This window comes from Crinia signifera, chromosome 2 (assembly GCF_055691185.1).
Source record: "Crinia signifera chromosome 2, ASM5569118v1, whole genome shotgun sequence".
In the NCBI taxonomy this organism is placed as follows: domain Eukaryota; kingdom Metazoa; phylum Chordata; class Amphibia; order Anura; family Myobatrachidae; genus Crinia; species Crinia signifera.
Genome location: NC_139218.1, coordinates 316,959,340 through 316,975,598, shown reverse-complemented (window position 1 = coordinate 316,975,598; position 16,259 = coordinate 316,959,340). Strand labels below are relative to the sequence as shown.

General features: G+C 41.2%; 1 protein-coding gene across 8 annotated transcripts in view; it reads left to right on the top strand.

Moving 5' to 3' along the window:
• Positions 1 to 15,907, top strand: part of ADCY6 (adenylate cyclase 6) — a 195,927-nt gene extending 180,020 nt beyond the window's left edge. For all 8 annotated transcript variants that reach the window (XM_083169056.1, XM_083169057.1, XM_083169060.1 and 5 more), the window contains 3 exons: positions 1,647 to 1,851; positions 5,896 to 6,020; positions 6,532 to 15,907. In XM_083169056.1, coding sequence (XP_083025182.1) covers positions 1,647 to 1,851; positions 5,896 to 6,020; positions 6,532 to 6,660 — 459 coding nt within the window. In that variant the 3' untranslated portion in view covers positions 6,661 to 15,907. The remainder of the gene's footprint in view (positions 1 to 1,646; positions 1,852 to 5,895; positions 6,021 to 6,531) is intronic.
• The last annotated feature ends 352 nt before the right edge of the window (positions 15,908 to 16,259 follow it).

Genomic DNA, 16,259 nt, shown 5'->3' with positions numbered 1-16,259 from the left:
ACCTGGAACAGGTTACGGTATAGTGGGTCAACCGTGACTGTGTCGACACCTGGAAATGGTTTTTTTTTTTTGTCTGTCACATGATGACATGGACACCGTAAAATTGTAAGCGCCCCTCACATTATTCACTGCGCTCTCCACACTATTACATTCTCACTCTATGACCACTTGGATAATAAAGTATGAACCAAGTCGGTTTACACCAAAAAAAAACCCCATAAAAACCTGTGTCGACCATATCCATGTCGACCTTAAACTTGTGTTGAGAGCTTCTGTCAATGCCGACCTATGGTATGTCAACCATTTCCAGGTGTTGACCTGGTCACTGTCGACATTAGACATTGTTGACACAGGGACCGCATTCCCCTGGAACATGTGACCTGCTGGGTGTTCTGGGAGCTGTGACGGTTATTTGCAGTTACCCAATACTAAGCAGTGATTTTTCAAAATTCAAATGGGTTGAAATGTTCTGCCCGGCAAACATTTGTCCATTGAAACCAGGCATATCTGCTATGTAGTATATATTATGTAGCATCTTATTTTATATGGAGTTCAAATGTGTATTGTGCAGGCAGCTGTTTTGCTGTATAGAATTGCCTACAATGTCTGCTAAAACAATGTTCACGCTGATGTAAATAAAAAGTCAATTACTCACACTGGGGCAAATGTATTAAGCCTGGTAAAGATGGTGCAGGTGGAGCGCCTCTCAGCCAGTGCAGGGAATGGTCAGAGCTGATCCATCTGACTGGGACTCGCGAGCGTCTCACACGCATGCGCCCCCATCAGGGGAGAGCTTTCCCCAGGGAGACAGGTAGAGATCGGGGGTGCTGGGGGCAGGAATCGGGGGGGGGGGGGGCGGTGGAGGGCTCCAAAAGAACGGGGCGCATGAGCGTCTCGTGCATGCGTACCCCCTTCCGATAGGAGCTGCTCCATCTGTAAAGGTGAGAAAAAAGTGGAAGAAGATAATGCACCAGCCAATCAACTTTCAACTGTAATTTTTCAACCACAGTTAATTGGCTGGTGCATTATCTCCTTCCACTTTATCTCTTCATCAGGCTTATTACATCTGCCCCACTATTTGGTGCCTACCTCAGTCATATTACAGCCCAGTTTTACCGTAAATACCATACGAGGGGATGCAGCCGACAGAGCATTCTGAAGCATGGCTGTTGTCAATGATAGACTCCTTTGTCTGTGCATGCACAAACAACAGAGGGGCTCGTTAATGACCCACGTATAATGTACAACGTATACACTGGGCGATAAAATAAGCAATATCGCTCAGAAGGGCTAAAATCAACAACATCACTCATTTTATTGCCCAGTGTGTGTGGGGGTTAAACAATATTCTTATGCATTAGTAATGAGGCTGGTCCATGAAAATCTGGTAATTTACTAACCACAAGTCAATTCCTTCAATGATTCCCCTACTTGCACGTTCAGAGAAATTATTATTAACATTGCAATGTGTCAGCAACTAAAACTGGTTGTCAGTATTTCCATCAGATTGTGACTAATGTTTGCAGGATTTGGCAGCAGAGATTAGGCTTAACCTTCAACTTGCTGTAGAAATCCAGAGACGGTCAACGATTTACATGTCACCAGCATAACATTTGTGTGTTTAGCTACCTCTCTTTCTTCAACAGATCATTGGTGAGGACAAATTCCGGCAGTTAGAGAAAATCAAGACTATTGGTAGCACGTACATGGCAGCTTCAGGCCTGAATGATACAACGTACGACAAGGAGGGGAAGTCGCACATTACCGCCTTGGCAGACTACGCAATGAAGCTGATGGAGCAGATGAAATATATAAATGAGCACTCCTTCAATAACTTCCAGATGAAGATTGGTGAGTATCCTATGTCTGACTGAAATATGGAAAGTCATCAGTTTGAATTCTGGGTACAGAAATGTGTGCTTTAATGTAACTGAAGGTCCTGGGTTTGACCCCTGAAGAATGTGTGATTTAAAAAAAAAAAAGAATAATGTAACTAATGACAAAGATTCCCTAATTTAAGTGTATAAATTACAATATAAGAGGATTGGTGTCCAAATCCATTTTCTTGTAAGTTTTCGGGGAAATTCAGTTGGGGGTGGGAGGTGGAGTGTGCTTTCAAGAGGAAGTCTCTCCTTTATAGGTGCCGGCTGCTGTGGGAGGGGCACTGTGTCACATTACAATCACATTCATCCTACCCCCTCCACATTATCTCCCACCACCCCTGCAGCACCCAGACATAAAAGAGGGGGGGGGGGGGGGAGGTGTATATGCTCCCTAGACTCCCTGCTTATGGGAGCATAAAGCAGAACCTGGAGCAGCAGAGGAGGTTTATACAGTTTGTAACTCTGGCTTACTGTACTTTAATTATTATTTTTCACATTTAAAAATTCTTGAAAATGATAAGTCATACGCAGCACGTGTCATTTATAGGTGTTTATGAATGACCAGGTAAACGTGCACCCACTCTATAATGCATTTTTTATTATTATTATTTTATTTAAAAAGGCGCCACAAGTGTTTTGCAGCGCCGTACAAAGGAACAATACAGGGAGACAAAGCTTGGCATAACATTGAATAAATAACAAAAATAGAGTACAGATAAAGAGCGCCACAGTACAATACACATTACAGATTAAATATAAGTAGTGAGGACTCAATAAACATACAACTAGAGGCTTGAGGCCAATGATGGAGATGAGTATGCAGACGAAGATGGTCACTGAGTGTTGGAGTATAGGAGAGCTGTGAGTGATATGTGAAGAGAAGTGGGCTTTGACAACAGAAGGGAAGAGGGTCCTGCTCAGAGGAGCTTACAATCTAGTAGGAAGTAGAGACAGACAGATTACAAGAGGTGCAAGGAAGTGGGTGGTGGCTAGCTAGCAGGATGTAAACAGGTAAGGGGTCAGAGAACCAGCTAGTTTATGCAGTAGAAGGGTACGCTTTGATGAATAGGTGAGTTTTCAGTGCTCGTTTGAAGCTTTGCAAGGCCAGGGAGAGTCTAATGGAGCGAGGGAGTGCGTTCCACTGAAGGGGTGCAGCACGGGCAAAGTCCTGTACTCTAGCATGGGAAGCAGTGATCAGGGTGGAGGAGAGACGTCAGCTGACCGTAGAGAGCGGGAGGGTGTATGAATGGAGATGAGGTTAGAGATATATGGAGCAATGGAATTAGAGATGGCCCTGTATGTGAGTGTGAGGTGTTTGAAGAGCATTATGTAGGGGAATGGGAGCCAGTGCAGATTTTGTTGAAGGGGAATTAGAGTGGCGGGAGAGGAAGATAAGCCTAGCTGCAGAGTTGAGGACAGATTGGAGAGGAGCCAGTTGGCATGGAGCAAGGCCGGTGAGGAGAGCATTACAGTAGTCAAGCCGTGAGATGACCAGTGAGTGGATGCTCAGCATAGTTGCACTCTGGGGGTTATTCTAGTCCATTCTTTCTGACAAAATCCTTTTTAGATGGACAAAACCATGTGCACTGCGGGTGGGGCAGATGTAACTTGTGCAGAGAGAATTAGATTTGGGTGGTGTTTTTCTTCAAAGTGAGATCTATATTGAAGTGTAAAATCATGCAGTCAGTATTTTCCCTGCACAGAAACAAAATAACTCACCCAAATCTAATTCTCTCTGCACATGTTACATCTGCCCCCCCCCCTGCAGTGCACATGGTTTTGTCCATCTAAGAAGGATTTTGTCAGAAAGAATGAACTAGAATAAACCCCTCTGTGAGAGAAAGGGCCTGATGCGAGCAATGTTGGGTAACTGGAACCACTGTAACTGTACACTGAAAGCAAGAATGGGCCAGAGCTTGGATGTGGGGTGCAAAGGAGAGGGAGGAGTCGAGAGTGACACCCAGGCAGCAGAGTTGGGGAACGGGGGAGATGATGGTGTTGTTAACAGTGATAGAGATATTAGTAGGGGCTATATTTACATGTAATATTGTATATTAGTGTAATGCCTTCCCTTTTTTTCTGCACTTTTTGCCCTAATTGGTTATTTTGCACTGCAAATAGGATAAACGAGCCCCATCCTCTATTATAATAATTTTTTCCTGATTGTAAATGTTATTTCATTTCTTGATTACAACCTTGGGTTACTTTTATATAATTTATTTAGGTACTTGTTTCCTAGCACCGCGCCCGTCGTGGGTGATCGCATACCTTAAGCTAAGGTTACTTAAGGTATGCGATGGACGCGACCGACGCGATATTTGGCTATTTTTAGCCTTTATTGCCGGCAATGAGAAAATCGCGTTGATCGCGTCCATCGCATGCCATTATAAAGGCATGCGATGCGACCGACGCGATATTACATAGGGAGCAATGTTAAATTAGCCGGCTATTACAAAATCACGTTGATCGCGTCCATTGCATGCCATTATAATGACGACGATCAACGCGATTTTACATAGGGAACAATGTTAAATGGGCCAATGGCCCCGGTTTTTGATTGTATAGGCACCCTAATGGGTAATGTGTATGTTAAATGCCCCCCCATTGTTAACGGCAACCCACGATTAACGCTAACCCGAAGCGTGACGAGCGTAGCGAGTCCGCGAGGGGCAGCGGTACAGGTCCTACAACCTTTTCATACCCGCCACGCTTCAGGCTCGATGACTCACTGCGATTTTTGATTGTATAGGCACCCTAATGGGTAATGTGTATGTTCAATGCCCCCTCATTGTTAATGGCAACCCACGATTAACGCTAACCCGAAGCGTGGCGAGCGTAGTGAGCCCGCGAGGGGCGGCGGTACGCGTCCTACGACCTTTTCATACCCCCACTATCCACGTCGGCGTGGAGTTGATTTTATATAGTGTGGCAAGCGCAGCGAGCCACCGAGCCCGAAGCGTGGCGAGCTCACGCGTAATACCTGTGAAGTAATGCGCGGCCCCTCGCGGGGCTCACTATGCTCGCCACGCTTCGGGCACGGTGGCTCGCTGCGCTCGCCACACTATATAAAATCAACTCCACGCCGACGTGGATAGTGGGGGTATGAAAAGGTCGGAGGATGCGTACCGCTGCGCTCGCCACGCTTCGGGTTGACGTTGATCGTGGGGTGCCGTTAACAATGGGGGGCATTTCACCAATGAGTGAGGGTATACAATGAAAATTGGGGGTCTGGGGGGCATTTTACATTGGGGCCAATGTAAAATTGGGTCTCAGGGACCATTTGACATTGATTCCAATGTAAAAAATCGCGTTGATCGCATCGCATGCGATTTGGTTGCATAAGATGCGATCAACGCGATTTTTTGAGTCCCGATGGATGCAATTAAAATTGCTGGCGCCGTGCTAGGAAACAAGTACCTTTATTTATATTTTCTTGTATACTAATCTTTTAAAATGTCATCAGTAGATTACAACCAGATTACAACCCCATTTCGATTATGGGGCTAGCTCACCGCTATATGTCACACTTACGGTAACCCCCAGACTCAGGGATTATTGTTTGCAGCCCAATAGGTCTTTGTATAAAATCTACAATTCTGGGGTGAGATTGGGCCATGAGGGGGGCAAGATATGGTGCTATTACCAGCATTACCAGCATTACAATGGCACTCTACCCCTTGCGGCAAAATTAATTAATTCAATTAATTGAAGGACATACAATAGTGTTAAAAACTCATGCAGTTCCTGTTCCCTGCCTAGGGTGTCGCTGTCTGTTGTGGTGTTTCTAGCACAGGTCTGGTTTGCATACCAGTTCTGATATACAGACTACACTGTGCTAGAAGCACTACAGCAGACAGTGACACCCCAGGCAGGGAAGAGGAACTGCATAGATTTTCAAAGATGGCGGGTTCTAGAATGAACACTATACAATACAGTAAACCAGCAGAAGAACTTAGGTGACCATGTGTATTTGTAACTAGTCCTGATTGGTTGTTGAATGTGTCCTCTACAGGACTAAACACCGGGCCTGTGGTTGCTGGTGTTATTGGAGCCCGTAAACCCCAGTATGATATTTGGGGGAACACTGTGAATGTAGCAAGCCGAATGGACAGCACTGGAGTCCCAGACCGCATACAGGTGACTTTCGCTTTGTTTGTTTTTCTTCTGAACCTAGACCTTAAAATAACTTACACATCAGAGATCCCTTTCACAGACAAGTTATTGTAAATCTATCTGTGTGGTATTATTTGGCCATCTGTTGAAAGACTATCATTAAAAAAGAGTAACATAGCTTTCTATGAAGTGATGTTCCCTAGCTGGGATGAGCCGCAGGGTTAGGCAACTCCCTAGTGCCAGATGTACTAAGCTTCAAATGTGATAAAATGGAGTAATTGGCCAACCAGCTCCTTACTGGCATTTTTAACACAGCCTGTATCATGGCAGTTAGGAGCTGATTAGTCGTTTATCACTTTCCACTTGATCACTTTTTTGAATCTTCATATATCTGGCTCTAGATGCATGTACTTCTACATATACCATGGCACATTGTTAAATGTATTGATAAATTCAAGTTGTTCATCAGAAAATAGTTTTTCAGATTTACACCCATTTTTGTTGTATATCAAAACAATCCTTTCATTTTCCTTAGGTTACAACTGATCTGTATCAGGTGCTGTCAACCAAAGGTTATCAACTGGAATATCGGGGTGTTGTTAAAGTCAAAGGCAAGGGAGAAATGACCACCTACTTCCTCAATGATGGTCCAGCCAGCAGTTAGCAGGAATCTCTGCGTTGAGGGGAGGGAGGAACAAGAAACCTCATACTGACCCCGTAAAGAGTATCCAGAACAATCAGGAAGCTACCTACATCATCTGCAACAGTGCGGGTGCAAGGGGGCTCTGTAGTGCCAGGCCTCGCACCTGAGATGGAGAGCTTGGCAAGGGACGTGTTTGTATGGTGCTGTGCTCACTGTTTGTGCTGCCCTGCCCAGGAGACTGACCCACCTGTACACTGAAAGCCGAGAGAAGCAGCTTTCACCCTGGCACTTAAAAAGGAAAAAAATATATATGCTCACAGGCGGTACTTACAAGTTATTTATTGTGAACGAGACATTATGCTATTTACTTTCATTTTTCTCTTCTTTATTTTTGTATTGTATTGGGTTCAACACAACAAGATGACTATTTTACAATAGACTTGTTAAAAACTTCTCTATAAACTGACCAAAGAGCCAGAAGTCCAGGCCACAGCAGGGAGCAGGGGCATTGCCTTGTACGTTTTTATGCGCTGTATGTTTTTTTTGTGAGCGATTGACATGTCTCCAGCAGCAGGTGGAATGGTTCTCCACTCCATAGGACCCCCTGTACCACCTGCAGGGACACAAAAGGGCAAGAAATCTCTGCAGCTGAGTTTTTTCCTTCCATTCCATGTCCCAAATAGCTCTCATTTGCTACACTTCCTCACCTCCAGGTAATGGTGACTGTCAAACAGGAGCAGGTGATTTCCAACCTGGAACTCTCAGGGGGTTCCACATTACTACATTTTCTTTCTGTTTTACGGTAAGGAAGTGTTTTCAACAGACTCTCTGTGACCCCCTTGCATCCCGGGAGAGTTGCATGGGGGAAGTACATTCTGACAACAGACTCTCTGCCTTTTTGACTTCTTCCCTAAACTGCCTTTCATTTTGTGGAGTTAACATAAGCAGAGGGTGAGAAGAATGATGTGTGTCCACACCCAGCAACGCACTTGATTTTTTTTTTCACTGTGAAGCTGTCAGAATCTTTGTCTCATTTGCCAAATTCACATCCGGCCTGGGGATTAAGAGAATCTCCGGCTTGGAGACAAAGGATAACCGCCTCATCAACTTGGGGGCAGCACATACTGTGTTAGGTACTAGCTGGCCAATGAATCTTCAGGCTGCAAGGATAGCCAGCGCCTTAATCCATACATTGTAGAATTGGTGCACTGTGCACGTTTTGTAACGTCAGATGCTTGATCAAATCTTGGTCCTAATAGATGGGATCTCAGATTAAGATGAACTTTTACATTGAATGCAGTAAGGGAAATATAACCTTTTCAATGGCAGTATAATCTGCAAACCAGTGCGAACCAGCGAGTTGCCTAATTTTGACTCAAGTAGTTACAGGAATATACGGAGTCTCACGTAATGACAATGACTGTCGAAAGAAGAGGAAATTTAACTCAAGAAATATATTTATGCCTCAAATGTGTAGAGGTAACAGTTAATAACCTGGGTCCTTTCAACTTGTATCACCCCATTTAAAGCGGGGATCCGGTGTTCTGAAGGTTTAGTCTCAGGCATAGATGGTCTTGATCCCCAGACAAAGGGTCTAAATCAGACATCTTTTAAGTAAAATAGTATAATACAATATCCTTTGGGACGTGCAATTCCATGTCTGGTGCCAAAGAAGGGGGGAGGGGGGTAACAAGAATACACCGAGGATGCTTGTGTTGGCACTGTCATGTGTTTTTACAGTTTTAGCCAAACAATACAAAAAGTATTTTTAGACAAGAGCAGGCAGAAAGTTCAATCTCCATAAAATAGGTCTTGTTTATATTTGTTAAATAGTAAAACCTCTAATTTTGTAATAACTACAGTTCCTGCATCCACATAACAGAGATATCCATAAATGCCCGAAATCAGTATAACGTTTATTACCATAGGGTTCTGGCTAGATGTGGCACTACGACAAGACCCGGCATCTCTGTGCCAGATTTGCCATAGCTTACAGATGCCTGTAAAGTCTTTTTTTCTGGAATTACTTTTTTTTTTTTTTTAAACCTGGTTAGGTAGTAATACAAGTCTATAAGTATTGGCACTCTCTTATCTGCCATGAGACATACTGTGTGCAAAATGAGTATTCAGTATAGTGAAGGTCTTCGCTGAGCCAGCAACCTTTTTGGGAAGGATAGTGAAGTGCCTTGTACAACTTTGTAGTACAGTATATACCAGCCTCCCAGCTACTGCTATATTGCTTCAGCGCACCATATCTCCACATCCCATATTTTTCCTATGCATCCTGCCTTTCTGCCCATTTACTGATAATGCCTGTATCCTTTCCACTGAGTATGTTCTTAAATTCACCACCACTTGCACCACAAGCAGTAAGGCGGTGCACCAGCTGGCTTTCTGTGATCTATGTTTCTCTAGTCCAAGTTAAGTTGCAGTGTGTTATTTGGAATGCTCCATGTTCCATTTCAGTGCATCAAAGCAATTGCAAAATGATATCTCAACAAGAGCACATTGTGAACTGGTATGATGTGGTTAAGAAGCGTTTACATATACTTGACACTTAACAACATGTTGAACATCTCGTTCGTCACAGACAGAACGCTGTTGTAAACGCATATCCATATTTCATATGCCAGTACATATGTACCATAAAGCTGGGTTTAAAACCTGTGGCACTCCAGCTTCTGTGGAACTGCGCATCCTAGCATGCATTGCCATAGCTTTGCTGTTAGGGCATTCTAAAGTTATAGCAGGACATGCTGGTATTTGTAGTTCCACGGGATCACCATTCTAAATATAGTTGCACAAATCTAATAGCCAGTGTTGGGATTCCATTAGCCTTATCTTGTAAATGGATCAATGATTTGACTCTATACAGGCCAGATGCTGTAGACTAGTTTTAAACAATATAACTGCATTCATTATTGCTAAGGTAGGAGGGCTGGGAGAGGGTGTATTGAGGTAAAGCCGGTGTCCTGTTTCATTTAACTCATCAAAACACTCATCTTCATCCAGGTGGTTAAGCATTGAATTATGGAGAAATTTACCTGTGGGCCTCATTTAAAGGGAAACTATAGGCAAGACACACACATGTTGATTTAACGGGAATGTCTTGCAACACTGACAAGTATATATTTATAGAAGTTCCCATTCGATATGTATTAATTAGATAACCAGTATTACTCTATGCTTCGCTGTGCTACTTGACATTATAAGGTTTGTGAGGATTCCTGTTGTGCCCTTCAATAGCCTTACACTCATGCCTGTTCTGTAGAACAGAAAAATCAGGAGTGCGTCATTCAGCTGGTTCCCTAATTGTGGGTTTTCAGTTATCTGTGAATGCAAGAAATACTTTGTATATTATGTAGTTTGTATTGTAGCCACAATTTTCCTTTTGATGGAAGAGGTGACTTCATTGCTAAAAGACATAGAACTTTTGTAGCTGGCGATACCCTACCACATGCTACAATAGCCAATGTAGGAAACAATAGTTCCCATTTATAGTCCGTGTGATTTTAACCCTTGGAGTTTCTCACACATTCACAAGAATGAGACTTTTAACACTTTGTGCCATATATTTGTGTAAAGGGTATTCGAACTAATGAGACCCTTCTGTAAATGAAGGGTAAACTGCTCTGCTGGAGAAAGTTAAAAAATTTGGTTTATTTTTTTAAAACCTTTTGGTACGATGTACATAAATTATATTACTGTTTAAGAGGAAATTGTTCTTTGTGAAGTCGGATGTTTTCTTGCATCAATGTAGATAATATCAAGACAATGAGGAGGATGATACGAGACTTCACCACATTTGTTTTTGTCTCCTAATTTCTTAAGTAGTGGATTCCATTACACATACAGGTCTAATAATTTTATAGATGTTTTAAAGTTATATATAAAAATATAATTTAAATATATATCCTATAGTCTATATATTTAAATTATATTGGGTGGGGTTATATTTGAATGTACATGTATATATATTTATATGTTGCCTTTGTACAAAAATAAATTAAGGAATGTATGTGTGTGTGTATATGTGTGTATGTATGTATGTGTGTGTGTGTGTGTGTGTGTATATATATATATATATATATATATATATATATATATATTCTTCAGTTGATGCTTGCTTACACTGTTGATGCCGTATATTAATAGGGAGAAGTGAATCTAAAGTCTTTTTTTAATGATTATTATAGACTATTTAATGTATGGAGACTGGAGCTGATCTTTTAGATTGCATTTAGACGGCTCTAAACCAAAGCGATGGGAATGTTCTATAGGTGTAAAATGTATATAATTGCATAGATGAGGATTCTACTAGACGGACTCTAGTAGCTGGAGAAAATGTTTTCTTTGTGTATATAAATATAACACAGCATTTGCTTGTAAGCACAGACTGCTATAGCAGAGAAGATATGTAGCAGGTGTGCAGTATTTCTGTGTGACTGATAAAGGCCGGATTGGTGCGTGCTTGCGTGCGTGTGTGTGTCATTTGTATGTGTGTGTGCTGTGTCACAGCTTAAGGTGCTTGACAGACCATTCATTCTGGTTGGAAGTATTTCTCTCACAGCACTCTTACTTTCGATATCATTATTTGTTAATTAAAAAAGGCATACACTAAATAAAAACTTTACAGAGAAATTCCACAAATAAGAGGCTGTGTTAAGTAGTGTTCATTCTAGCACCCGGTAGCTTTGAAAACCCATGCAGTTCCTGTTCCCTGCCTGGGGTGTCGCTGTCTGCTGTGGTGTTTCTAGCAGAGGTCTTGCTTATCAGTGCTGATATACAGACCACAGCACAGTGACAGCCCAGGCAGGGAAGAGGAACTGCATGGGTTTTCAAAGTTAGCGGCTGCTAGAATGAACACTATTAAGAATGTGATGCTTGGGTTAGGAAAAAGTATGTTACACAGAGTAGAAATAAGGCCTCCTTTGAAAGTAGTAATTATTTTCCCTACCGGAAAGCATGGCGCCTGTTGCAGCCTGTGCAGTATTGTGTGACATGAGTCCTCCAGCACAGTGAGGAACAGCTGACTGCAGTATACAAACTGCAATACAGTAGATACAATGAAGCCTGTTTTTTCTTTTTTTTTCTTTTATTCAAATATATATATATATATATATATATATATATTTATCTCTATGTGACCTATGTTGCCCTACTATGATTGCAGTATTGTTTCTGACAATTGCCCTGTAAAGGAAAAGGCAAAACAATTGAGAGTGGCATAAGGATACCAAAGGTAAATTCCTGTATTAGTAAGGCATAACTAGATTTCCTTAGCAACTGTTATGTGCACGTTGAGTTAACTCTTCTGTGACCATAAACCAGATATTTATTTTCCTTATTTGCTCCATGGCTGTGTCCCACACAATCTGGGAGCACACACACACACACACAAACGTGTGTAAGGAAAGCCTTAAAATAAAAAAGGTCTATTTCAGGTTTTTTACTGACCCACACCTACTGTACATACAGATGCATAATTTAACATTCCCCAGAGCAGAAATAGGTAGAATACTGTACAGTACACAATGCACATTTCAGATGCACACTGTAATAGTCAGAGTGATGCACAAAGCATTATGGGATCTTTTCTGGATCTTTTTTAAGGTAAATATTAAGGATGAGACTACAGGCAGGGTTACACATGGCTTGATTGAGTATTCCTTAATAAGTTCCATGCTGATGGTATGCTGCCACTAAGTTCCATGCTGATGGTATGCTGCCACGGAGACTGTTACAAATGTGTTTGGAATGTTTTTTTCTTTAATACTGTTTTCAAGAATACTTACTCAGATTCCCAAATGGAGCCGTTCTATTACTTTTTTGTGTAATACATGACCAATAATCAAATCCTTGTTAATGATGGTTGATAGTGGTGTGGGAGTATGATAAATACCATTGCAGGACCATTGTATCAATCAGTGTTTAGCCCTGGTACAAGTGGCGGAGAACTTGTCTGCCACTGTTCCCTTTCTATTGCTAATTAGCTTAAGACCGCCATACACCAGAACAACATTGGACCCGAACGTCCACTCTCGACTGGTCATGTGCACAGGATCCCACAATGGTCAGCCCTCAGATGAGACGCGCTGCACGTCTCATCCATCGGCTTCAATTACGCTTACAAGCAGATCGTATGTGCTTTTTAAGCACAACTGATTGCTCCTTTGACCGTTCCACAATCTGCCTGTGATCAGGTCGTATGCAGATTGTATGCAGGTAGTCCTGATGTCTGGCCAGCTTTAGATAGTGTCCTCCTGCAAATGAAACACAGTGCTACAGACAGGCTAATAGCTTACAGAAGGCCAATCATTTCTTATGTTACATACATTACTTCAGCCTAAATCAAACTACGTTCAACAAGTGTACTTAATCCACTAGATACTTTTGAAGGACCTTATTTTAGTTGTTTAAAAGGGAACCTAAAACATAATTTAAACAGTTGCATAAAATTATATATAAATATATATATATTTAGTAGATTATAATGTGGTGTATGCTTTGGTCTGCCAATCTGTTTGTCGCTCCACTATGTTTCAGTTTGTGGGACAGATTAGCCTCAATTCATGTTTGCCAAGCTGGCCATACACCAGAACTAGTTGGCTTGTTGGAATGATAATCAGGCAGTGTGTGGAACCAAACAATCATTCATTTGCTCCTACATGCCGAAAACGGCAAAAAAACTTTACAACTAGTTGGGAAAGTTAAACAAGTTTGATTTCTACCTACGAATCATTCTAGAGCAGGTTGAACTTAAGGAATTGCACAGCTGTAATTCAAGTTTAAAATGCAACAGAAGGCATCTGCAGGAGATGTATTTGTGAGAGCTGAATGCTTCATCTGTGGATGCAGCCTTGGATCACCATGGCAACGGTCAGTCGCAATTGGCAATGTTTGTAGTCACTGGTCAGTCTGCATAAGCTGAAGATTACTCAGGCTGGCCGTTGGATCTGGATTCCTGTGTCCAGTAAGTCAGTGTCCCTTGACACAGACCCTGGACCTTTCACGTCTGCAAAACGTGGACGGCACGCAGCCCAGTCAGAAGAACATGAGCGATATTACATCACATTTTCGGTACTAATCTGGGTTTGGCCTCAGTCTCCTCTCTAACCAAAATTCAACTAAAAAGAGAGAGCGCATTTAATATATCAATATATTTAATTAATACAAAGACACATTTTAAAACAATTCATTTGTGAATAGATATAACATGATAAATAAAATAAGAATCATCTTTAAATATCGCTCAAAATTTATCCAGAGGTCAAATGTCATCAAACTGTAGCTCCAATGCTCTTACCCACTTAAGTCCTTGTATTGAAGGGGGGATGTCCTCTCTAACCAGTAGTAGTGACCTGATCTAAAATCTGATGATATATATAGGCATAACATTGTGGCTAAACAGTATAAAATAAATGCAGTTTATTTTATTAGCAAAATAAGCAAAGTTGTAATTTACTTTGTACTAATTTTGCATGTAATATTTTATGTTGAGTATATGAATATTCTTCCCAATGTACGTTCGGCATTCTACATTTTCACAATGTCCATATCCTTTGTTACAAGTCTTTTTCTCTTTCTTTTCCTCCTTTCCTTCCTATATTGATCTTTTTTTAATGTGTCTTCCCCACACTTTGGGTCTGTTTTAGAAAGATTTATGTAACCCCAATGGTTTCTCTACATCCCCGCTGTGCACATGCAGTTCTCCTTCTGTTCGCTCACTTGCAGTTTCCCCAAGCCCGTTGGAGGTTTCCAGAAAACTAGTGGCCACTATGGTGATCCGATGCTACATCTTTGGACTGAGCTCTCGGATCTGAGAGGCTAGTCGTAGGCACATTTTTCCTTCAGATGCCTCCTGTAGGTATTACCATATTTTTGCACTGTACCCGTGTCCCAAAAAAAATAATTTTATTATGGTCCTATCTCTCGGGCTGTGTTTTTTTACTTTGTTCTTGGGTTCATTCTATCTCTGTTTCTTGTTTCTTATGCGGTTTCTGTTTCCATGCATTTTGATGGTTCACACTACAAAAGAGCACAATATAAGTTTTGTTGCTTTTTAATACTTTAAGAGGGAACATTTTTACACTTGCTCTTATTTAAAATTGTTGCGCACTGACCCTCAGTAACACTTCAGTAGGAGAGGGCACCCTACTAGGGGTAATGCTCCTAAACAAATTAAGCTTCTTGATAAGTTTTCCTGTAATAGGTTACGCCATTCTTTATGCATAACCAACATTTTTTCAGTACTTTAATAAATCAAACATAGGAACACTATTTTATGAGCAAATACAACTGTTACGGAAATGTTACTTTAGTTTTAAGGACTATCAGTTTAAAGTTTAATTGTAGAATGCTGGGGAAGTGACAAACGTATGGACTGAAACTGTATCTGTCACCTATACAAAGTGGAGACAGCCATTATGCAAACTAAACCAATATTTGCGAAAAGTGCAGGTTTAACTAACTTTAATTTCCAGGAACCATCAAGGAAATGAAAGAGTTGTCCCCGTTGTTTAATATTCATCAGCCATACCATGAATTTCTTAATTTCCTACATTTTAAAAGTAATTCTTTTTGCTGTATAAGGTTTTATTTTTTTTTTATTTTTTTTTATTTCAAAGTATGTATTATGTTTTGCTCAAATTCCTAGCATGGTGGGGACTGGGTTGCTACATTATCCTCACTTCCCGCACACAGTGCTCATTTATATCCATCGGCTTAGCAGCAAAAAATGCCGTTACTGCATTTCATGTGTTTGAATCTAGCCAACTGTGTCACTGGGGTCTGTGTCACCCAGTGCACCAAATTTACCCAACATGTGACCAAAAATTGGGAGTGGCCTTGTGGGAGAGGTGTGGCCTTTGCTGAAACCCCTCAGATGTTCTCCACAGCCCCTAGTGATGCCCCTGAACATAAAATACAAAATGGCTGCCTCCACTCAGGTACATTCTAGGCCTCTTCTGTGATTTATATAATTTATACTGAGATTTCTGCTGCCTGTTGAATATTATAGGCGCCAGTTGTCTGAGTGGGAGGGTGTTTAGACATTAGATTTTTGTGCTGACTTCAGAAAGCATTCTAACCATGTCCCCTCATTAGCTGTGACTGAAATCTGACATTTCTGGTAATGCGACCACCTCTTACAGCTACATAACACATTTTCTATTCCCATTGTGACCATTTCTGATTTTGTGAGAATGGACAATAAAATATTTTTAATTTAATTTGAAATAAAATGCCAATCAGTGTCTTTACTCTTTTACTATTATTGTGTGACAGTTATTACTTTACCATAAACATTTCATTTTTTATTTAAAAAAATCAACTGCATTTTACGTTATGACAGCGGAAGGGTACAGTATTTCTTTTTTCCATCTTATTGGCAGGTAATGCATTTGATCCATCAGGATGTATTTTACTTATATATCATTTACATTAGTAGGCAGAATTAAAGCCAGGCTGCATAGAGCATTTACATATTGTAATGCACAGCAACCAATCAGATACCAACTAATATCTGACTGGTTGCTATAGGTTACAGAATGTGTCTTCCTTTTACGCAGCTTTCTTATATAATCTGAATATATTGCAAGCCATTAGAGGACACCCTAAAC